At 41.9% G+C, this 25814-nt stretch overlaps 1 protein-coding gene across 1 annotated transcript in view; it reads left to right on the forward strand.

Moving 5' to 3' along the window:
• The window catches only part of AGXT (alanine--glyoxylate and serine--pyruvate aminotransferase), a 292507-nt gene extending 283836 nt beyond the window's left edge, over positions 1 to 8671 (forward strand). Inside the window, exon 11 of the mRNA XM_044071050.1 lies at positions 8437 to 8671. Within this exon, the coding sequence (XP_043926985.1) occupies positions 8437 to 8544 (108 nt within the window). The 3' untranslated portion in view covers positions 8545 to 8671. The remainder of the gene's footprint in view (positions 1 to 8436) is intronic.
• Positions 8672 to 25814: the final 17143 nt, after the last annotated feature.

The raw sequence follows: 25814 nt of genomic DNA on the forward strand, positions 1-25814 counted from the left end.
AATTCTGCTGAGATTAAGACCCTGGACTTTTAATCAGCTGCTTTTTGTAGTCCAGGGTACATCACTTGATTATTTCTATCTCTGTTTACCTACTGTAAGACTCTAAGCAAGTCATTTAAGCAGAATGCCATGTTGCCCCTGAAAAAAGAATGCTTGTGTCCATTGGACTTCCCTGATCAACAAATAAATAACAAAACAGAAAAAAAATCACACAGGTTGGCCTTGTGGTCTAATCAGTAAGGTATCTGACTTCATATCAGAAAATTGTTGATTCATGTCCTATTGTGATCATATGAAAACTGTTGGGCACTTAGTATAGAGAATTAAGGCTGTGAGCTGCCTCTCAATCTCTTAGCACAAGAAATCTAGACAAAGCTTAACATAATGGGGGTACAAAGGCCCAAAAATAGGGACAGATTTTAATTATTGCTATTATAAACTTAGAAAGGTACAAGAATAACAAGATTTGTTTTAACATGCATTTTCTGATGGATATGAAGTCTGAAACTCAAAATGTATTCATTATTTAGTGGCTGTTATCAGTGATTATGAGGTACAGACCAAAAATATGAGGCAAAAATATGGACATTCTGCAAAAATCTGGCCAGTTGAGAGGTATGTTGTCAAGCAGCTTTCTGTAGTTCAGGGTTTCATTTCCTCAACCACCATATGCCTGATATGTGACTCTGAGCAAGTCAGTTAATCAGACAGCGCTCTCGGGCAATTGGAAAATTGGGCTAGGCTTCTCAATGATGTCTTGGACTGCTTGCCTACTAGCTGCTTATGAAACCCTGTTATTACAAATTATTGTTCAGCCTGTCAGAATAGAGAATTAAGACTATGAGCTGCTTTCCGCAGTCCAGGATTTAATTCCCTCAACCTGCATTTGCCTACTGTATGACTCACAGTAAGTCACTTAACCAGACTGAATTCGTGGCTTGCTGGGAAATTCCTAGCAATTACCCAGAAGCCTATGAAATATGTAAAACTATAATTTTTAATTTTCCTTCATTAGCTTGAATGCTGTTTGCTGCTCCCACTGATGTCTCCTGCTCCGTTTTGGACTGCGTTTCTCTCATTCAGTTTAACTGTAGTTAGGCTGGTCTTGTTGTTACAGGTTCCTATAAGATTTATTTGGAGAACTATGGATAATTTGCTCACAGTCTACATAATTCTTATAATATTTGAAGGATTTAGTTAGGTAGTTTATATTTTACATATATCATTTTTTGGAATTGCATAGTTTGTCTATGTTATACATAATAATTTTGCTCATTTATTTGCATTTGGATTAATGCTAAAATAATTCTACATAGCATAATATTTCTCCTTCATCTTTTATTGCTTTATATTGCTATAATATATAACAATAAGTTTCATTCATATGAAAGTAAGGACTAGGATAATAAACACTATAGTAAAACTGAAGCTGAAGTTGAAGTCAAAGTTAGTTGTCCTACTTGCTAAAGATTTTACAGTCTTTCCAAGCACTGATCTCAAAGTGCTGGGTCTGCCTGATTACCTATTATTGCAAAGGGAATATCATGGGCTATGGCTAGAAGTGCCAGATGGTAGGCTCTAGGCACTACCAACTGCTGTATTCTCTCACCCTCTAGCCTTCCCTCAGGGGTCCACTCTCTATACAGTAACCCTTTGTCCCAGTATACAGATTCTTCCTTCCCTTGAGAATCAGGTGCCTCACTAGCTACCTGTCTCAGGCCTTGTAATGTAGGGTCTGAGAGCTGAGCCTGTCTCAACTCTGTCTTTGTAACCCTTCCCAGCTCCCCTTCCACATGAAGTCTGGTATCTTCTAACAATGGAGCCTCACTGTCAGCCTGGGTACTACTATTGACTTCTGCCCTTGCAGTCACTCTGTCCAAGGGAACATCAGTACTCAGAAACAGCTGTGGCTCACCTTCAGTCTCACTGCTACAGGGTAGCTTCCTCCCTGAAGTAACCACCTCACCAGTCCTGGCTGCAAGTGTGCAGTCTGTCTGGGTCTCCCCCAGGCTACCACACCCATATGCTTGTCTCCAAGCCTGACTGCATGTAACTGCATGAACACATGGTACTGCATCACCAAAATCATTCCCTATCAGGACATCTGCAGGGTGGTAGTTTGGTACCCTTGTTGTCTCAAGACAACCTACTGTTGGCATTTTGTCATTCCCACTTACTGGCTCTCTCACCTTTTGTTCCGCATCTTGCCTCTGTGGGCATATATATGCTACATAGCCTCACTGGTTGCATTCAAAACATTTAACCCTAGGTTCTGGATGTGTACCTGGACTAGTGTCTTCCCCTGCCACTGGCAGATTCAGTTGGGGCAGTCTGAGCTGCCCACCATGGGTTCCTTTAGACCCATGAGCAACACTGGATGTCCCTTTCCTGTGCAGGGATGTCTTGCTTGCTAGGTATAGTTCTCACTTCATCCCCAACTCATCTACAGTAAGGCATTATCTATCAGCTAATCACATTCTCATGTCCTCAGGCAAGAGAGCTTGTACCCTCACCAAAAGACCTACCAGCCCTTCAAAAGTGGTGACCTAACATCCACTCACCCACCTATTAATATAAGTGCTTAGTTCAGCAACATATTCACACACACTTTCATCTGCTTTGCGTCTATACTCATGAAACTTTTTCTTATAAGCTTTAGGTGTTAGCTTAAAAAATTCTAGCAAACAGTTCTTTACAACATTACAATTTAAACAGTCATTATCAGACAGTTTGGAAAGAAGAGTTACAGCTTTACCATTGAGTAAGGGGGTCAGGAACCATACCCAGAGCCCTTGGTCAACATCATGCTGTTTACATACCCTCTCAAACATATGAATGAAACTATCAAAATTATCCCCCTCTGTAAATTGTGGAAGAAATTTAGTTACCTTTGTTGCTTTTGGGGTTTAGTTACTTCCTTCCCCATTACCTCCATGACTCTGGCGGAGTCAGCATCTCCTTTTCATGTTGCCTCTGCCTCTCCTTCTCTTCAGCTTCCAAGCACAGCAGTGTCTCATTTTCCTCAGTCTCTAGATGCCTCAGCCTCTCTGTGGCCTCTGTTTCCAAACGCTTGGCCTCTAACTCAAGTCTCTTTAACTCCAGATGGATTTTTAAGTCCTCTGTGGAAAGGTTGAGCTGTCCATTCTCTGAGAGTTGCACAGCCCCACAGCCAGTCTGATTGTTTTCCTGGTTGCTGTTCTCTGATGCAGCTGTGACTAAAGCTGCAATCATGTCTGCATTAGTCAGGTTGGCATGCACCATTCCTTTAGCCTGGCACATCTCAGCCAACTGGCTCCTTGTCAGCTTGCCATACTCCTCTACTGACTAGCTTTCTAAGTAAGGATTGTATCAAAGTAGCAGTGATCTTAGTAACTAACTTTGCATCTGTGGTATTTACCTACCAGGGTTACTTTTATCTTTTTTCTTTACCTTAAGAGATACCACAGTCGTTGAGCTGTTGTTGATGTTTGAGTATCGTGTTATTTACTCTCATTAATCTGAATAAGCTGCTCCAGACACATCCTATCAATTTTTTTTAGTACACCATTCTAGAAGCTTTTGCAAGGGAACTATATTTCTTCCTATTCATTATTAACAATCTCTCCATCTAGTCCAGTACTTTTCTTATGATTTATGGTTGAAAGACCTGGGTATAGGAAATCATTTTGGAACATTTGTTAAAGATAAGCAGTGGACTGACAAATATATTTGTAATAATGTTTCCAGGAGGATTTTATATATCTCTCCAGTACCAATACCCCCTTTATTTATTTATTAGTAATTCTGCCAGCAGTTAGATTAGTATATCAAAACATAATTGCAGTTTACCCTTAAAGTAATACAAGTTTAAATATTTGTGCAGTAGCAATAGTTTGAGCAGCTAATTCCTCAGAATGAAAAAAACAACAGTTATTAGTATAGCATTCCGTTGTACATACCCTTAAATGAATAAAAATTAAATCACCAGAAACATCATTTAAAAATGAATAATAAAACTCTTTACTTGGAATAAACACAATTAAGTATTGCAATCTGTAACATCAAACATACAAACAGTTTTAAACCTACACAAGGAGAATGCAAAATAAATGTGTTTAAACAGGAGTATGACTTAAAGAAAAATTCTGATTAACAGCTTATTTGGAGTTGTCTCCATTAGAAGCTGAAGAGATATACTGAATTTCTATCTACCTCTGACCTGGAGTCCAAATAGTTGCACGATTTCCATAGGGAAAATGGAGTCCAGTTTGATCTCATTCTCTCTCTCACCCTAGAAATGCAAGTATCCTTACTAAATGTAAGACATTATCTGTCTTCATAGTTGTTTTCTCTCTGCTTAAAAGAATCCTAGATAGTAATTCCTCTTTGCTTTAAACCTCAATGATGATTTTCTTTTTTTTCCCATAATTTTTTAGTAGGGGTAGATAGAGTCCAACAGGATAGTGTCCAAATAAAATAATATATGTTTTGAGCAAATATGTGCATGTTCTTGAAACCAAATTAGTTTAAAAACAGTTTTACAGTATTTCCAATGAAAGCAGTGACATGCTCAACACTATTCACATCTTTTTTCCTCACATATTAAATATTTTATGAGCTGCAAGATTCATTACAACCATACGCTTTTATAAAAAAATATTTGATTTAGCTTAAAATGGATCCTTCAGAACTCATAGGACTTTGCAACATTTATGATAAGGAGTAATCAGAGAAAAGCAAAGTCATATGTTCAAATGCTAAGACAAGCAGATTTATGTTTTTTTTTTTTTTGCTAGAACATTAGCAACACTGAGCAGGAAGATGTAAAGGATTTTTATAAGCAAGGTGAAGTATTGCAGGTTATATTAGTATAGACCTAATATACTCAAGTCAGTAGAGTTGTTTGATATACCAAGAGGAAGCATTTGATGTGGTAGCACTTCATTGCAACTGGAGTACCTCCTGGAACTGATTTTCCTTCAATTTTAAGATTAAAACATGATACATTGTCTTTACTAGTCAAAAGTACTGAATTCTGATGTAGTATATTATTTTGGGGTCTATATTATAATCGCAAAAGGTTAATAGTTCGAATGCATAAACATCGAACTTTATGCATTGAACTATTAAACGATCGAACACCTATAAAAATATTTTTAGGACCAAAAAAAAACTAACGAGTGTAGGCAGGGGGGCTGTACTCCCCACACCCCCTGCTACTTAAATATACCAACTCTGGGATCGTGCTACAGTGTAGGAAAGGGAAATCTTCCCTTTCCGTACCATACTCCATTAAAGTGCGATCTCGGAGTTGGTATATTTAAGTAGCGGGGGTGTGGGGGTGCAGGGGGGCTTGCCCCCCCTGCCTAAACACCCTTTACTTGTTTTTTTTACAGGGTCTACTAGAATTTTGATGGTTTCATGTTTCGATCACTAAAGTTCGATATTTAGTGATTCGAAGCATTAAACCGTTGAGATTCTAATACAGACCCGTTATTTTGTACTAGATGGAGACATTTATGAGAGCGTTTTCCTTTATTTTGTTATTTTCCCTCTTTCTTAGTACATTAAACACTTTAGCCAAGAATGTAGCTTTCAGAAGTAGATAGCCAATGGCATACTTATAAAATTACGAGGCTCAAATGGAGTTTTTTGAGGAAACCAAACACAAATCTAATGTAAAATTATGAATTTATGTTATTTATAACTAAAGAAACAGAAATTTGGAGCACATGTTCAGTACCACCTAACTACATAAATATAAATGTAATCCTAGTTATTAATATACATATATGGGGGCATACCTCTTAGCTGTCCAGATTTTTGACTCATAATTTTGATCTGCTCTTCATAAAATTTGCGTTTTTTGATAAATTATTGAAGAATGATTTCACTAAATAATGGCATATACATTTAAGTTTCAGACTTTATATTCTTAAGAAATTGCGTATTAATGCAAAATGTGTTATTCTAGCATCATTCTGAATTTATAAGAGCAATATCTAAAATCTTTCCCTGATTTTGGGCCTTTGCGCCCCTTGTTATATTTGGCTTTGTCCAGAAATCTTGCACTAAGAGGTTGAGAGGTATGGTGTGTGTGTGTATGTGTGTGTGTGTGTGTGTGTGTGTGTGTGTGTGTGTGTGTGTGTAAGTCAAAACTCAAAGTAAACTTTATTGTCATTTAGAACTACACACATGTAGCCTAAACAAACTTTTGTGCATCAGCTCAATTCTTAAAATTACAAAGGAAAGTGAAACAACACATACAAGTAGAGGAATAAGCATAACTAACAAATACAATACTACTCCCACTACAGGCAAGAAAGAGCAGAGACATTTACTAACACTAATATACAAAAAGAATACCCTCCCCTGAGTTAAATTAACTACCCTATTTAAAAGTAAAACAAAACACACTACAGACTGAAATGCCTAAGTTATTTGTTCAATATTGCACTTAAGTGAGTTAAATAATGCTGACTATGGATATAATAAATAAATATTGCACTTACTTGGAATATATGTAAGTATATATTGCACAAATCAATAAAAATTGGCTTATAATGTGTCCTGACCCCTGGGACTAGTACCTGAGTTCAGAAGTCTAATCACTGTAGGGTAGAAACTGTCACTGAATCTTGTCATCCTGCAGTGGATGCTGCGATGCCCGATGCCAGATGCTTAAACAGTCCATGCAAAGGATGTGTGTTGTCCTGTATTATCTTGGTGGCCTTTCAGATACTTCTTGTAGAATAAAGATGTTGCATCAATGGAAGACTAGAATCTGTGATCTTCTCTGCAACCCTCACCACTCTTTGTAATGCCTTCCTTTCTGTAACTGTGCAGCTTCCGAACCACACTGTGAAGTTGCTGGTGAGGATGCTGTCTAATGCGCCTCTATAGAAGGTAGAGAGAATATGAGGAGAAAGCTTAGCTTTTTTCAGCCTTCTTAAAAAGTGGAGGCACTGGTGCCCTTTCTTGACCAGTTGGCTTGTGTTTCCTGAGCACAAGAGATCCTCTGATATGTGTACACACAGGAATTTCATACTCTTAACCCGCACCGCACTCTCATCCTTGATCCTGAGCACTGGGTGGATTGTTCTCCTTTTCCTGAAGTTGATGATAATCTCTTTGGTCTTGCTTACAGTCAGATTAAGGTTGTTCCCTTCGCACCAACTGATCAGAGATGCCACCTCCTCTCTGTTCCCCCTTTCATCCTGGTTTGTGATGAGCCCCACATATGTGTATAAATACTTAGTTCCTGCAACCCACAGAACTTATGGTGTAAAGGAAGGAATCAGTTGTAGTAAACGTGAGCACCATCGTGTAAGGCATGTTCTTTGAGCATGATCCTTTGTTTCCTTGTTTTGTTGACTGTTAACATCATGTTTATTACTTGGCTGTGAATAAACTAGATAGTATAATGTCAAGGATTTAATGTCAATATTTTAACTATGAATACATTTTAATTTATCTTGTTTTTTGCAGGCACGTAGGTGTAAAATATACTGTGCTGGGCCACAGTAGTCTGTCTGGTACTTAGTGCAGATGAGTAAGGCTGTGAATGAGCTGCTTGTATAGTTCAGGGTTTGATTCCCTCAGCCTTCATTTGTTTACGGTGTGACTCTGACCAAGTTACTTCTCCGGCCAGTGTCTAGTATTCAGCTTTCTCCTTTCTTGGACAAGCAAGAATGCACATGGACACAAATACAAAGCATGCAGTTACTGTCTAGGTTACAAAATGAGTAAAGAAATAGTGACATTATTAAATAATGGTGATATGGATACTACAGTTACAGAGAAAGAAGTCAACATAAGGCTGATTCAAATAAATACCTCTGCAGAGTAAATGAAGTGCTTGTCTGGCAGTTAGCTCAGAGGGCTAAAGCTGCAAACTGTTAATTAGCTGCTTCCTGCAACCAAAGGCTATATGGTCAGATTTCTTCTGCCTCCATTTCCCTCCTGTGTAACTCTGAGCAAGTCACTTAACTGAACAGTGCTCCTGGGTTGTTCTTGGAAAGGGACACATGTCCAGTGGGCTTACCCAGTTAACAAATGTATCAGAAATAAAGCACAGTACTAAACTAATCAGATTCAATAAAAATAAAAACACAACATTTTTTTGAAGAAGCAAACTGAAAAAAGTAAAAGCCCGCTTTTTTGTGAAGAGAATAAGACATCAGATTATATAGTTTATGCTAATTTAGCTGACTGGCTAATTCTAGATGTGATACATGTGAGAACTTCAGAAGCCATTGAGAAACTTATACTGATCTTTTATGAACAGGTGTGAAGCAGTAATACCTAGGCACAAAATAACAAATGTCAGTTGAATGCTAATATATGTTGTGTTTTAATCTAATACCACAACTTTCTGGAGCTTGACTTTTAAACTAATGTGATATAAGGTGATAAATTAACTTGAAACTGTGAGATGTTTGTTTTTGTGTGTTTCAGGTGTTAAGGATTGGACTGATGGGTTATAATTCCACCAAGAACAATGTGGAACGTGTTTTAACCGCAGTAAAGGATGCTCTGCAGCATTGTAAGAAGAATAAGATGTGAGGAAGATGTCGACAAGAACTGTTATTTAAGAATGTAACAATCTTCCTTCCACAGCAAATACATATGAACAAACAAAAGGATGTTCTTTTTTTAAACAAACAAAATAAATGTAATACTGTAAAATAAAGTGAGTCAGTTATGGATTGTTTTCTAAGGTGTTAAGTAACCTAGAATGGAAGTGGTTATCGGAACTATGATACAGTACAACATTCACACATTCATTCTGAAAAAGTATATTATTCTTCTTTGGTATGAAAGCTAGACTAATAGTAATATTTCACTTATATAATTTTTAATTTGTTCTTATTTTACACATTTGTTAACCAGGTAAGCTGACTGGACAAAAGTGTCTCTTTTCATGGGTGACCTAGAACAACAGAGTTTGGTCAGGTGACTTGCTCAGAGTCACACAGTAGGTAAAATGAGCTGAACGGAATCACACCCTGTACCCCTGACTGGAAGATGCAGCTCATGAGCTGAAAACTATTGTTTATGTCTCCTAACCCTCCCCATAATGTTTCTGATAGGCATGCAATGCATCCATGGGACCTGATGGTGTCCCGGCTGTGTGCCCCCGAACTCTCAACGAGGAATTAAAACCCGTTAGGAAGGACAGCTGTTTAATCTTCTCTCACCTCTGGATACGCATGGGGTGGAGGAGGTATACAGCCACTGTGGTCCCATCTCACAAAAACCTGCACCGACCCACCCCTTACCTATTAGTTTGACAAGCCTTGTTTATCAAAGCCTTATGGAGAGGATCATAATGGATCTCATAATGAAAGACATAGGAATTTAGACACTTGGATCAAACCCAGTTTGGCTTTGTCAAAGGCAGATCATGCCTTTTAAACTTGGTTGACTTTTTGAAACAGTGACCAAACAAGGCCGTCAGGCAGGGCAGTCCATACAACCTACCTCCACAAGAGCGCTCTTCAACAATATACCCCATGACTGCAAACTGGGCGCCGGAAGTTGATAAACATCTGACACAGATGATATCCTTCAGGTCTCACAGAAACAGCCAAGAAATGCATAGTCATACCCTTCGGAAAAAAAAGGTTACCCCTATACCATATATATGGGTGGCAATCACTGATCAGGGACCCAGGTTGACAGTAGCCTTTCATTCGACACTCATTGCTAAAAGTAGTTAGGAGAGAAGACTACATGCCATTGCCCACCTTATCATGAAGGGATTCACATCTAGATCAGGGTCATAGTCTAGTCTCCATCACTCATCAGACCAATGATTGAGAACAATGCCCCATTGAAATTAATCTGACTGACCACTTGCTTGCAGCGGCTGGAGAGGCCACAAAAGAAACAAAAAGGAAGGATCAAAGGAAAAAAAAAGTCTGCTGCCTGACTGAATGCTCCTCTGAAAGAACTCAGCTTGCTTCTTAGCTTTGACTGAGGTGACGTGCACATACAACACCAGGCCATGTCAACAAGCCATACCTCAAACCCACCTCAAAAAAAAAGATCCTCAAACTCAAAAGACAGGGGCAGAGAATGCACAGATTCAATGAGTAGATGTCAGTCACTATTGCAGCTAACACCTCTGACGCCTTCACTCAGGTCCCTATGCTTTAACAGATGTTTGATGGCAAGATCAAGGCTGCCAAGCAAGCCCTGTTCTCCACCACCAATATAGAGGTAAATTAATGAAAACCTCATCATTCTTCACCATGTCCCCCTTCCCCACTGACTGTTCAACACCTGAGCTGCTAATCAAACTGAGGATATTAGTAATGCAGGCAGGCACTAGACCAGTGAGCAAACACCACAAAATAGTTTATACTCCAAAGCAGGTGGGTGATTTTCCCATAATTCCTCCAATTTAATTGTGTTCTACCACTGCACTGCATGCATTATAGTGTTTATTGAAATTATTTGCCTGCACATGCAGCATAGTATAACTGAAAGACATGAACCACACAGGAAGAATCCTATCGTGTCCCCCAGCAGCAATAACACCTTCCATCAGTCCAAAGGAGTCAGCTGTAGGGTACAGAAGAAGAGTAAACAAACTGTGTTTTCCCTTTAATGTAATAGACAAGCTCTTTGTAAGTAAAAAAAAAAATAGCAAGCAATCCCCCTTCATTAACCAGGGCAAAACCATTCCACTTACAGTAATCATGCAATCTACCTCCAGATCTTATCTCTTGAGGTTCTGTCAGCGTGTCCACCTTCCAAGGAATAATTGCCCAGTTAGTCATAGCAGTTTGTGTATTATTCCTCATGTTACACTGGCATGGATGATTTATACCCATATTCCGACTTATATAAAGTAGGAGTCTAAGCAAATCTGTTAACATGCTGAAACTGTGACATCACACCCAACAACCAATGAAAAATCACATGGGCCTAATGTAGCGAAAAGATTTAGTAAATGACCAGTAACATCTAAAGGGCTGGGTGACATCAGGATGTGCTACACTGACTAGGCTTGTTGTGAGTTCCCACATAACAATTAGAGAGCGTGTTTGCGCTGCAAAACCCGGTATTTGCAGTACTGCCAATTCTGTAGAAAAATAGACCATTCTTTGATGAGTTCCCTACTAATAATGGCTTGCCCATTTAGTAATTTCTATCCTAGATTAATTACAATTTAAACTAGTTTTAGTTTGTAACCAATCAGAATCCAATAGAAAAACAGGATCCATTTTGGAATAAATACAAAACAAATGTATAGAGATATCAAAATAGTCAAAGCCCCTTTCCATTGATAGAAAACAGAAGCTTTGTCCCGGAAGTAACCTTTCCATTTCTGTTATATTGTGGTGATCGAGTCAGAAATTGTATATATTCTGTATAACTAGAAATTTTTGGCTAATATTAAGGAGATTGGGAAAAATCTAACAACAAATATTTAAGAATCACTGTAATTATAACCTCTTATTAAAGGAAGAGTCATTGTAGAAATAAAGATACAGATCAAACTATGATAATAAAAATGGAAGACTAGAAAAGTTGAAGGGTCAGGTTCATTTTCAATGTAAGTTGCTATTAATGCATTTTTGATAATAAAAAAATTTTTACATTTGTTTAACTATTTTGATAGTTTTCTGCCACTGAAATAAAAGTGGATTAAAACATAATTTTTAGACTACTTGTGAAGAGTATTGTTACATTTTTACTTAATTCTAGGGGTGTGTTGTACCGCAATAAAAAACTGTCTGCCATCATGTCTATGTTACAAATCATTGACGATTTAATCATTCAAGCAATTTCTACAAAATTTCTATAGTGGGAGCTTAGATGAAGGACTGAAATCCATTTCAATAAATGGTCATTTGATTAAAAACATTGAAAAAGTGATCACAGGTCAGTTTGACGAGATGCAAAGCCCCCAGACTCCAGTGAAAGCAGTTAAGCCTCTTACAACAATCATAATTAACTCCAAGGCCATGGCTCCTAGTGAGAAAAGAGAATCTCCCACTTTTACTCTTCCCACCATAGGATAAGGATGGACACATTTTCTGCTAAAGAGCTGAAAAGCAAGATGTTTGGTCACATACTTTGAACCACTCATACTGCCCCACCAAAAACAGTTAAACTTTAAAAAATTCTGAATGCAGTCCAGGGCAAGTAGTCATAAACTTTCCACAGAATATGGAGACAGCTAAACAAAGAACCCTCTTAACAGTCTGAAAAATATATTTATTACATAAGGAGGTTGCAGGTAACCTGTGGACACAAAGGCCAAAGTAAGATAAAAAAAACTCACACCAGCCAACATTACTACCATGTGAGTAGAAAGTATCAGACACTTGGACTAAGACAGTACAAATCCAGTTTCAGGGTTGTAGAAAATAATGCTAGTGCAAGTTGCTAAGTCCAGTTAGGTAAAAGACTCAGAATTCAAACAGATGTAGTATAAAGCAAAGTCCAAATCTGAGTGCCATTCTAATTATCCATGGAAGGAAAAATATACAAATAATGCATTTAAGACAACTCCTCTAGAATGCATAACAGGCAGGTTATGACTGAAAACAATGGAAGAGTGGCAACCAGCCTCAATGCCTGTCAGCAAAACTCCATCGCTCTAGTCATAGATGTTGGACTGCAGAGCACACACTGACTGACAGATAAAACAGCAGCATTCGAGTGACAGTAAATGCAATGAATGCAGGAACTGAGTGCAAACTCAAATGAGAAAACCTAATCATTAAGAGATGTCCAAGCTTTTGTTACTCTCAGTCATAAATACCAGGTCACGTATTATTAGTAAGATAAGCAGTAGCAGAAGTATTCAGACAGTAAAGTACTTAAAATATTTATTTTAAAAGTAAAGCAGTTAGTCAGAATGGCAATTGGCAATACTTACCAGTAAAAATTAGTCAAATATCTCATATACACTACAGTAGACAGCCATTGTGGTCCTCTCAGCAGAAAGACCTGAAGTGCAATCATCAAAAACACATGCATCCGTCAGTGTTCCCTCCATGTGGAAATATGAAGGAATGTTTCACAAACAAATTCAATATACAGTCAAATTTCTAAGTGAAAAACAGAAAAGGAAACATTACTTGTGAAAAATATAACATGACACAACTACAATACTCTTCTCTGATTTAATAAAAATAAACAGAATACCCTCTCCAGTTAGAAACCTTTTAATTTATTATCCCTTTCTTAAATATGCCACTTAATTATGATAAGGACATACAAGGATTTGCCTGTGTTGGTTGCATTGTTCCAAACAAAAAAGCTCCATTCCAAATACAGAATAGTATTTATTGCTCCACAGTATACTAAACTAAAATGTCAAAATGCCTGTATTTCCAGTTCCTTACCCAATCACTGTAAACAAGGGTACAGGGTTTAACTCCTTCTACCTCCATGTACCTACTGTGTGACTGAGCAAGCCATTTAACCAGACAGTGCTCACAGATCAACCCTGAAAAGGGACACGTGTCCATTGGACTTTCCCAGATAACAAATGTAGAAAATAAAATAAAATTTAAAAAAGTGTGATATATGCACAGGAGGCTATGCTTACTGCAATTGAAATGTCACAGAACTGCCAGCTGGAGGCAGTGCAATGTATCAGACAGCAGCTAAAACCCTGTGATGAGGAAGTCCAAGGACGAGGCGTCAGAACTGCAAAACAAGATCAACGAGTTAAAAAAGACATTAGTGCTGAAGAAATAACCTCTATATCATCAGACTGCCTGAATGCAAAGAGAGGTTCCATCCAACAGATTTATAATAAAAAGTTGTTGTTGTTGTGTCTTTCGGCTTTTCCCAGTTAGGGGTCGCCACAGTGGAACTCCGGTCCGCTAATGATTGGCAGTAGATTTTTACATGCTGAGTTGCAAGCTCTGATGCACAACCTTCAATGAAGGTACACCCATTCATGCATGTCTCCACACAGAAAACGCTTTAGCTGAGAATTGAACAGGACAATGTCTTACTGTGAGGCGACAACGCTACCACAGCATCACCACCACAGTATTCATAATAAAAAGTAAATAAATATTTTTAATACCTGAGAGTTAATCATAGCACTCCAAAAGTTAAAAAGTCAAGTTTGCCAAAGTTTTTATCTGCCGACTATTCTGTTGTGGTATAAAAAGCTCTCTTATTGAAAATAAGGTCCCTTTTTAATTAAACACATTTTATTGATAACTGTAATGTTTTTACATCAAATAAAATAACTATAACAAGATAAGTAAAATAAAACATCAAATATATTCATACAAGACTTCTAGTACACAACTATAATGCTAAAAACTAACATTAAACTTGGTCGACTTCTCTGAAACAGTCAGCAAAGCCATGGACGAGAGGAAGATGGTGCACACCACCTACCTTTACCTAGCCAAAGCCTTACTGTTTGGGATATACTTTTCTGAGATGCAAGTCAAAACCAGTGATCTGTGGCTGACCAGGTTTGCAGATGACTGCAAGCTGGGCACTGTCTTAAATTTCCCTAGTGATGTGAACGTCCTTCAAGAGAGCCTTACCAAAACTAATGACTAGTGCCAGAAGCATGGCCTCAAACTGAATTCCAAGAAATGCATCCTTATCCCCTTTGGGGAAAATGGTTTCCCCACTAATTATCACATTAATAAATACATACTAAGCATGCAATCAGTCATGAGGGACTTGGGCACCCAGGTTGGTAGCAATCTGACTTTTGCCACCACATTGCCTCCATTGTACAGACGGATTTCTACATGGCCCACCTCATAAATAAGGGTATTTCATCCAGGAACAAGGTGGTCATAACATGCCTGTACTCCTCCCTTATCAGACCCATTATCGAGTACAATGCCCCCTTCAGCATGTACCTTCCCAAGTGCATGCAGCAGCTGGAGAGACCACAGAGGTTCCTGACCAGGAAAATCCAGGGTCTCAAACACCTATCCTGTACAGATAGTCTAAAAGCCCTGTCCCTCTACTCAGTCTTGTACAGACTGCTTAGAGGTGACCTCTGTCTGGCATATAAGGCCATCTCAGAACGAGTCTTGATGGAGTTGCTGCATATCCGTAAATCAAACTCCACTCATGCAACCCACACACAAGGCCTCAACCTGGTCTGCGACATTAATAGAACTTGTTAGTGGGATAGATTTGTGTCCCAAATACTCCCTCATCTGTGGAATAGACTCCTTCTTCATGTCAGAGTACCTCACTAGCCCTCTTTAAGAGGAACCTGGATGACTGGATGGGAAACAGAAAATACACCACTGGGATCCCACCTGTGCCCCTGCTGGACAGGGAAAACAGGTGCTGAGTTTGTGGGAACATGGGCAAAATTCTTGGCTAGGCTTATAAGGTCCTCCGGGTCAATAGGCTTGTATCATCCTATGAACCTAACAAAACAAATATTTACAAGCATGTAACAATCTCATAACAATATGGCAAATAGAGTAGCTCCTCTAAAGAACATTTAAAATAGTAAATACTGCATATAGCATATGAGATAAATTAATATAACTGTATAAAGTTATTAAAAAGAGAGTTTAACAAAACAATAACAACATGAAAAATCAACATATACAGCCATCATGATATTTCTTTAATTAACATAATACAATAAAGTGTTGGAAAAAATTGACATAAGTATTCATTTATTTTTCTGTTAGAAATATTGCTTGGATAGTCACTATAAAGTTTTGTAAATGTGTTAGGAAAAATATGGACAAAATTTCAACTTCAAACTTAAAGCTTTTGAAACTTATTACAATTGTAGGGATGCTGGTAGGAGAATTTTGAGTTTTATATAAACTAGCTAAAGAACTGGAAGGCATTTCTGCCCATTCACAGTACTGTGCTAAAACTTTATTTTCATACCAATACAATTGAAACTATATATGTGAGATTTAGTTCATTTTAGAGAGGTTTTAATTGTGATTCTATATCCCTATTATTTACCATTTCTCCATTGCTATTAGCTTTCACTTAATGTTCATTTCTTTCTGCTTATTCACTTTTTTATACTAGGATGCTTTGCTTATAAGGAAGCCCCCCTAAATGAGTTTTTAATGTTACCCACTGTATATGTAAATTGATGCTACATTTCCCCAAATTATTATACAATTTGGTTAACAGCGTATTTCTTTCAGTTTTAATTTTTTTCATTTTCTAATATTTTAAAATTTAGTGTCAAAATTTCTAAATATAAATAGCTATGTCTTCAGCTTACATTTTACTGATAACTGTTGTAATGTTTGGAGCCTGGGGTGAAATGTGCACTGTACTGGAGCACGGGGTGAAATGTGCACTGTGTTGGAGCCTGGGGTGAAATGGGTACTGTGCTGGAGTCTGGGATGAAATGTGCATCATGCTGAGCCAGGGGGTGAAATGTGAACTGTGCTGGAGCCTGGGGTGAAATGTGCATCATGCTGGACCCAGGGGGTGAAATGTGCACTGTGCTGGAGCCTGGGGTGAAATGTGCACAGTGCTGGAGCCTGGGGTGAAATGTGCACTGTGCTAGAGCTGGGAGTGAAATGTACACTGTGCTGGAGCTTGGGGTGAAATGGGTACTGGGGTGAAATGGGTACTCTGCTGGAGCCTGGTGTGAAATGTGCATCATGCTGGGCCTGGGGGGTGAAATGTGCACTGTGCTGGAGTCTGCGGTGAAATGTGCATCATGCTGGGCCTGGGGGGGGTGAAATATGCACTGTGCTGGAGCCTGGGGTGAAATATGCATCATGCTGGGCCCAGGGCGTGAAATGTGCACTGTGCTGGAGCCTGGGGTGAAATGGGTACTGTGCTGGAGCCTGAGGTGAAATGTGCATCATGCTGGAGCCTGGGGTGAAATGGGTACTGTGCTGGAGCCTGGGGTGAAATGTGCTTCATGCTGGGCCTGGGGGGTGAAATGTGCACTGTGCTGGAGCCTGGGGTGAAATGTGCATCATGCTGGGCCCGGGAGGGTGAAATGTGCACTGTGCTGAAGCCTGGGTTGAAATGTGCACTGTGCTGGAGCTGGGGGTGAAATGTGCACTGTGCTGGAGCCTGGGGTGAAATAGGGTACTGTGTTGGAGCCATGTGTGAAATGTGCATCCTGCTGGGCCCAGGGGGTGGAATATGCACTGTGCTGGAGCTGGGGGTGAAATGTGCACTGTGCTGGAACCTGGGGAGAAATGGGTACTGTGCTGGAGCCTGGGGTGAAATGTGCATCATGCTGGGCCGGGGGGAGTGAAATATGCACTGTGCTGGAGCCTGGGGTGAACTGTGCATCGTGCTGGGCCTGGGGGATGAAATGTGCACTGTGCTGGAGCCTGGGGTGAAATGTTCATCGTGCTGGGTCCAGGGGGTGAAATGTGCACTGTGCTGCAGCCTGGGGTAAAAAGGGTACTGTGCTAGAGCCTGGGGTAAAATGTGCATCGTGCTGGAGCCTGGGGTGAAATGGGTACTATGCTGGAGCCTGGGGTGAAATGCGCATCATGCTGGGCCTGGGGTGTGAAATGTGCACAGTTCTGGAGTCTGGGGTGAAATGTGCATCATGCTGGGCCCGGGGAGGTGAAATGTGCACTGTGCTGGAGCCTGGGATAAAATGTGCACTGTAAAACAAATCCAGGAGTGCACCAAAAGCTGAAACTCAAAAAGTTCACCAAAAACGTGTAGAAAATCCTTTATTTAAAACGAGATGCCTAGGACAGTTAGCGCTTTCACGTTGTAATAACGCTTCTTCAGACTTCAATAGCATACTAATACATAGTCAGCTTTAAATAGCGTATTGACACACCTACAACTCATCAATCTTTCAGTTAGCGAAATAAAACATATTGAGCTCTTTATAAAAGAGAAAAAAAGTTTTTAAGCGCTGATTGATGAGTTTTTAAGCTCTAACTGTCCTAGGCTTCTCGTTTTAAATAAAGGATTTTCTACACGTTTTTGTTGAACTTTTTGAGTTTCAACTTTTGGTGCACTCCTGGATTTGTTTTCCTGTGTTACTACATTGTCGCTACGGGAGTGCTTCACTCAATAGGGAGGTTTGTTGTGTTTCTTTTAAAATGTGCACTGTGCTGAGCTCAGGGGGTGAAATGTGCACTGTGCTGGAGCCTGGGGTGAAATGTGCATCACGCTGGGCTTGGGGGATGAACTGTGCACTGTGCTGGAGCCTGGGGTGAAATATGCATCATGCTGGGCCCGGGGGGTGAAAATGTGCACTGTGCTGGAGCCTGGGGTGAAATGTGCACTGTGCTGGAGCTGGAGGTGATATGTGCACTGTGCTGGAGCCTGGGATGAAATGAGTACTGTGTTGGAGCCATGTGTGAAATGTGCATCGTGCTGGGCCCACGGGGTGAAATGTGCACTGTGCTGGAGCTGGGGGTTAAATGTGCACTGTGCTGGAGCCTGGGGTGAAATGTGTACTGTGCTGGAGTTTGGGGTGAAATGTGCACTGTGCTGGAGCCTGAGGTGAAATGGGTACTGTTCTGGAGCCGGGGTGAAATGTGCATCGTGCTGGAGCCTGGGGTGAAATGGGTACTGTGCTGGAGCTTGGGGTGAAATGTGCATCATGCTGGGCCTGGGGGGTTAAATGTGTGCTGTGCTGGAGCCTGGGGTGAAATGTGCACTGTGCTGGAGCTGGGGGTGAAATGTGCACTGTGCTGGAGCCTGGGGTGAAATGTGCATCATGCTGGGCCTGGGGGTGAAATGTGCACTGTGCTGGAGCCTGGGGTGAAATGTGCATCATGCTGGGCCCAGGTGGGGTGAAATGCGCACTGTGCTGGAGCCTGGGATGAAATGTGCACTGTGCTGGAGCTGGGGGTGAAATGTGCACTGTTGGGAGCCTGGGGTGAAATGTGCATCATGCTGGGCCTGGGGGGTGAAATGTGCACTGTACTGGAGCATGGTGTAAAATGTGCATCATGCTGGGACCAGGGGGTGAAATGTGCACTGTGCTGGAGCCTGAAGTGAAATGTGCACTGTGCTGGAGCTGGGGGTGAAATGTGCACTGTGCTGCAGCCTGTGGTGAAATGGGTACTGTGCTGGAGCCTGGGGTAAAATGTGCATCATGCTGGAGCCTGGGGTTAAATGGGTACTATGCTGGAGCCTGGGGTGTAATGTGCATCATGCTGGGCCTGGGGGTGAAATGTGCACTGTGCTGGAGTCTGGGGTGAAATGTGCATCATGCTGGGCCTGGGGGGGTGAAATGTGAACTTGCTGGAGCCTGGGGTGAAATGTGCATCACGCTGGGCCTGGGGGATGAACTGTGCATTGTGCTGGAGCCTGGGGTGAAATGTGCATCATGCTGGGCCCGGGGGAGAAAATGTGCACTGTGCTGGAGCCTGGGGTGAAATGTGCACTGTGCTGGAGCTGGAGGTGATATGTGCACTGTGCTGGAGCCTGGGGTGAAATGAGTACTGTGTTGGAGCCGTGTGTGAAATGTGCATCGTGCTGGGCCCACGGGGTGAAATGTGCACTGTGCTGGAGCTGGGGGTTAAATGTGCACTGTGCTGGAGCCTGAGGTGAAATTGGTACTGTTCTGGAGCCTGGGGTGAAATGTGCATCGTGCTGGAGCCTGGGGTGAAATGGGTACTGTGCTGGAGCTTGGGGTGAAATGTGCATCATGCTGGGCCTGGGGGTGAAATGTGCGCTGTGCTGGAGCCTGGGGTGAAATGTGCACTGTGCTGGAGCTGGGGGTGAAATGTGCACTGTGCTGGTGCCTGGGGTGAAATGTGCATCATGCTGGGCCTGGAGGTGAAATGTGCACTGTGCTGGAGCCTGGGATGAAATGTGCATCATGCTGGGCCCGAGGGGGTGAAATGTGCACTGTGCTGGAGCCTGGAGTGAAATGTGCACTGTGCTGGAGCTGGGGGTGAAATGTGCACTGTGCTGGAGCCTGGGGTGAAATGGGTACTGTGTTGGAGCCGTGTGTGAAATGTGCATCGTGCTGGGCCCAGCGGGTGGAATGTGCACTGTGCTGGAGCTGTGGGTGAAATGTGCACTGTGCTGGAACCTGGGGAGAAATGGGTACTGTGCTGGAGCCTAGGGTGAAATGTGCATCATGCTGGGCTGGGGGGAGTGAAATATGCACTGTGCTGGAGCCTGGGGTAAAATGTGCATCGTGCTGGGCCTGGGAGGATGAAATGTGCACTGTGCTGGAGCCTGGGGTGAAATGTGCATCATGCTGTGCCCGGGGGTGAAATGTGCACTGTGCTGGAGCCTGGAGTGAAATGTGCACTGTGCTGGAACTGGGGGTGAAATGTGCACTGTGCTGGAGCCTGGGGTGAAATGGGTACTGTGTTGGAAACGTGTGTGAAATGTGCATCGTGCTGGGCCCAGCGGGTGTAATGTGCACTGTGCTGGAGCTGGGGGTGAAATGTGCACTGTGCTGGAACCTGGGGAGAAATGGGTACTGTGCTGGAGCCTAGGGTGAAATGTGCATCATGCTGGGCTGAGGGGAGTGAAATATGCACTGTGCTGGAGCCTGGGGTGAAATGTGCATTGTGCTGGGCCTGGAAGGATGAAATGTGCACTGTGCTGGAGCCTGGGGTGAAATGGGTACTGTGCTGGAGCCTGGCATAAAATGTGCATCGTGCTGGAGCCTGGGGTGAAATGGGTACTATGCTGGAGCCTGGGGTGAAATGTGGATCATGCTGGGCCTGGGGGGGGTGAAATGTGCACTGTGCTGGAGTCTGGGGTGAAATGTGCGTCATGCTGGGCCCGGGGGGTGAAATGTGCACTGTGCTGGAGCCTGGGGTGAAATTTGCACTGTGCTGGGCCCAGGGGGTGAAATGCGCACTGTGCTGGAGCCTGGGGTGAAATGTGCATCATGCTGGGCCCCAGGGGGTGAAATTTGCACTGTGCTGGAGCCTGGGGTGAAATGTGCACTGTGCTGGAGGTGATATGTGCACTGTGCAGGAGCCTGGGGTGAAATGAGTACTGTGTTGGAGCCTGGGGTGAAATGAGTGCTGTGTTGGAGCCGTGTGTGAAATGTGCATCGTGCTGGGCCCACAGGGTGAAATGTGCACTGTGCTGGAGCTGGGGATGAAACATGCACTGTGCTGGAGCCTGGGATGAAATGTGTACTGTGCTGGAGTTTGAGGTGAAATGTGCATCATGCTGGGCCTGGGGGGAAAAATGTGCACTGTGCTGGAGCCTGGGGTGAAATGTTCATTGTGCTGGGCCCGGGGGGTGAAATGTGCACTGTTCTGGGGCCTGGGGTGAAATATGCATCGTGCTGGGCCTAGGGGGTGAAATGTGCACTGTGCTGAAGCCTGGGGTGAAATGGGTACTGTGCTGGAGCCTGGGGTAAAATGTTCATTGTGCTGAGCCCGGGGGGTGAAATGTGCACTGTGTTGGAGGCTGGGGTGAAATGTGCATCGTGTTGGGCCCAGTGGGGTGAAATGTGCACTGTGCTGGAACCTGGGGTGAAATGGGTACTGTGCTAGAGCCTGGGGTGAAATGTGCATCATGCTGGACCCGGATATGAAATGTGCACTCTGCTGGAGCCTAGGGTTTAATGTGCATTATGCTGTGCCCGGGAGGGGTGAAATGTGCACTGTGCTGGAGCCTGGGGTGAAATGTGCATCATGCTGGACCCGGATGTGAAATGTGATCTGTGCTAGCGTCTGGGGTGAAATGTGCACTGTGTTGGAGGCTGGGGTGAAATGTCCACTGTGTTGGAGCCTGGGGTGAAATGTGCACTGTGCTGAAAGCAGCTCAGGTTATTTCACCTCCTGTTCCTTGGACTTTTCTGGTCATCAGGGCCATCCAAGAGTGTCTTGGATACCATCCAGCTTTGGTGAGTTTTAAGTGTCATCATTTTGCCTCCTTTCATTCTCGGTGTATGAATGCACAAGGAAGTCCAACAGGAAGAACATCATATCATTTCACTGGCATGAAAGTTATTTAGATACTGACTTCTAGACCCAATCAGATATTGCAACTCGGAAGGACTATATCATCTAGTAACTTAAAAAATTTCATAGACTAAAAGTCAAATTGCAATGTTTTGCTCTTGAAATGTAGAAATACACACAGCTACATTTCCACATTTAGTCATGTATTTCTTTACATATTTCTCTTTTTTAATATACTGTTCTCGTTTTCTGTCTTTGAGACTCACACTAATGCAAATGCTCAACACAAATGGGTAGTTTGTGTTTCTGAAGGTCTGTGATTAATGCTATATATTTGCATAAGAAAACCATTTATTGATTACTTTGCTTCCACCTTCTCATTTGCTGGTATATTAGAGCTTTAGAGCTGAATTAAATTTTCATCAGAGACTTTCTATGTGTACACCTTTCCTACAAATGTTCTAACCATGATTCATCATCTTCTTTCGGCTGTTCCCGTTAGGGGTCGCCACAGCAGATAACCTGTTTCCATTTCTTCCTGTCCTCTGCATCTTGCTCTGTCACACCAACCACCTGCATATCCTCTCTCACCACATCCATAAACCTTATCTTAGGCCTTCCTCTTTTCCTGTTAACTGGTAGCTTCATGTTTAGCATCTTTTTCCCAATATACTCAGCATCCCTCCTCAGCACATGTCCAAACCAATGTAATTGTGCCTCTCTGGCTTTGTCTCCAAACCTTCCAACCTGGGCTGACCCTCTAATATACTTATTCCTAATCCTGTCCACTCTCGTCACACCCAGTGCAAATCTTAACATCTTTAATTCTGCCACATCCAGCTCAAACTCCTGCCTTTTTGTCAATGCCACTGTCTCCAACCCATATAACATAGCTGGTCTCACTACCCTCTTGTAGACCTTCCCTTTCACTCTTACAGGTACTCGTCTGTCAAAAATCACTCCTGACACTCTTCTCCACCCATTCCATCCTGCCTGTACTCTCTTCTTCACCTCTCTTCCACACTCACCGTTAATCTGAACTATTGACCCCAAGTATTTAAACTCATCCACCTTCGCCACCGCTACACCTTGCATCCTCACCATTCCTCTATCCTCCCTCTCATTCACACATATATATTCTGTCTTAGTCCTGCTGACCTTCATTCCTCTTCTCTCTAGAGCATATCTCCATCTCTCCAGGGTCTCCTCCACCTGTTCCCTACTCTCACTAAGACCACAATGTCATCTGCAAACATCATACTCCACAGGGACTCCTGTCTGATTTTGTCTGTCAACCTGTCCATCACCATTGCAAATAAGAAAGGGCTCAGAGCTGATCCTTGATGTAACCCCACCTCCACCTTAAACGCATCCATCACTCCCACCGCAGATCTCACTGCTGTCACACTACCCTCGTACATATCCTGTACCACTCTTACATACTTGTCTGACACTCCTGACTTCCTCATACAATACCACAACTCCTCTCTAGGCACCCTGTCATATGATTTCCCTAGGTCTACAAAAACACAATGTAACTCCTTCTGACATTCTCTGTACTTCTCCATCAACACTCTCAGAGCAAAGATCGCATCTGTAGTGCTCTTTCCCGGCATGAAACCATACTGCTGATCACTAATCATCACTTCCCTTCTTAACCTTGCTTCCACTACTCTTTCCCATAACTTCATGCTGTGACTGATCAGTTTAATCCCTCTGTAGTTACTACAGCTCTGCACATCACCCTTATTCTTAAAAATCAGTACCAAAACACTTTTTCTCCATTCCTCAGGCATCCTCTCACTTTGCAAGATTTCATTAAACAATCTGGTTAAAAACCCTACTGCCATTTCACCTAAACACCTCCATACTTCCACAGGTATGTCATCTGGGCCAACAGCCTTTCCATTATTCATTCTCTTCATAGCTATACTTACTTCCTCCTTGCTAATCCATTGTACTTCATGATTCACTATCCCTACATCATCCAACCTTCTCTCCCTCTCATTGTCTTCATTCATCAACCCCTGAAATTACTCTTTCCATCTCCTCACCTGTGAGCATGTTTCCCTCATTATCCTTTATCACCTTTACCTGCTGCACATCTTTCCTAGCTCGGTCCCTCTGTCCAGCCAATCGGTACAGGTCCTTTTCTCCCTCCTTAGTGTCCAACCACACCTCTCAACCTCTTAGACCAAGAAATCTGGACAAAGCTATAAATAAAAGTGGGACAAAGGCCCAAAACTAGGGAGAATTTTTAAATATTGCTCTTACAAACTTAGAAAGTTGATACAATAACAGGTTTTGCATTAGCATGAGTTTTCTGAAGGATATGAAGTCTGAAACTCAAATGACTGTCATTATTTTCTAACTGCAATCTGTAATGATTTACCACTAATTTGCCAGAAAACCACAAGTATATGAAAACTGGATCAAACATGTAAGGCCAAAATCTGGACATTCTGCAAAAATCTGTACAGTTGAGAGGTATGTGTCCAACCTTTCATACAACTCTTCATATGCCTTATCCTTAGCCTTCGCCACCTCTCTCTTTGCCGTGCACCTCATCTCTTTATACTCCTATCTACTTTCTTCACCTCTCTGACAATCCCACTTCTTCTTTGCCAACCTCTTTCTCTGTATACTATACTCTCCTGTACTTCCTCATTCCACCACCATGTCTCCTTGTCGTCCTTCCTCTGTCCAGATGTCACACCAAGCACCTTTCTAGCCATCTCCCTTACTAGCTCTGCTGTAGTTACCCAGCTGTTTGGTAACTCTTCACTGCCACCCAGTGCCTGTCTTAACTCATCCCTGAACTCCACCTCACAATTACCCTTTTTCAATTTCCACCATTTGATCCTTGGTGCTGCCCTCACACTCATCCTCCTCTTCTTGATCACCAGTGTCATCCTACAAACCACCATCCTATGCTGCCTAACTACACTTTCCCCTGCCACCACTTTACAGTCTCCAATCTCCTTCAGACTGGCCCTTCTACATAAGATATAATCCACCTGTGTGCATCTTCCTCCACTCTTGTATGTCACCCTATGCTCCTCCCTTTTGTTAAAATACCTATTCACCACAGCCATAACACATGCTCTAACCATGATTACATATGATAATTAAGATCTAAAAAGACATCTCTGAATAACATACAATATGTTATAAACTGCAGTGGTGGTGCTGCGGTAGTGTTGTCTCACAATAAGATGTCCTGTCGATTCTCAGCTAGAGCGTATTCTGTGTGGAGACATGCGTGAATGGGCGTACCTTCTTTGAAGGTTGTGCGTCAGGGCCGGCAACTCAGCATGTAAAAATCTACTGTCAATCATTAGCGGACCGGAGTTCCACTGTGGCGAGCCCTAACCGGGAAAAGTTGAAAGACACAACAACAACAACATGTTATAAATACTCTCCTGTACAGACATGTAGATATTTTATTAAAAAGAAAAATTATAGAAAAACAGCTAACACATCATATAAAATGTTCCATTTAATAATACTGGCAAAAATAAAAACACAGAAAACGCTTTCACGCCATATACTCAGGCACTTCATCAGACCATAATACAACAAATGAAAAAGCCATTTAAAAACAAAATTTAAAAATCAGCAGGCTATGTCATATGACTTTAAGAACAGTCTTAAAGGACAAGCCCCAATCCTTTATGAGCTTGAAATTCTAAAATCCAATTACTTTCTAAACATTCAGTACATGTTCTTACATCTCCTCCTCTAATAGTCGCCTTATACAACTGCAAGACCAAAAATTCAAAAACATGCTCTTTACTATTAACCTGAATGTGTTTAGAGAGTGCATTTCTTTGATCGCCCTTTCTAATATTGTAGTAATATTCTCTCGTACGCTCCATTAAAGTGCGATTGGTCTTACCCACATAAAACATTTTGCAGACTTTGCATACAGCTAGGTAGACTAGGTTAGCACTTTTGCAATCTGCATAAAAAACAAACCTGTACACACAATTTGTAGATGGA

Source organism: Protopterus annectens, chromosome 5.part0 (assembly GCF_019279795.1).
Source record: "Protopterus annectens isolate FY-2018-M chromosome 5.part0, PAN1.0, whole genome shotgun sequence".
Taxonomy (NCBI): Eukaryota; Metazoa; Chordata; order Ceratodontiformes; family Protopteridae; genus Protopterus; species Protopterus annectens.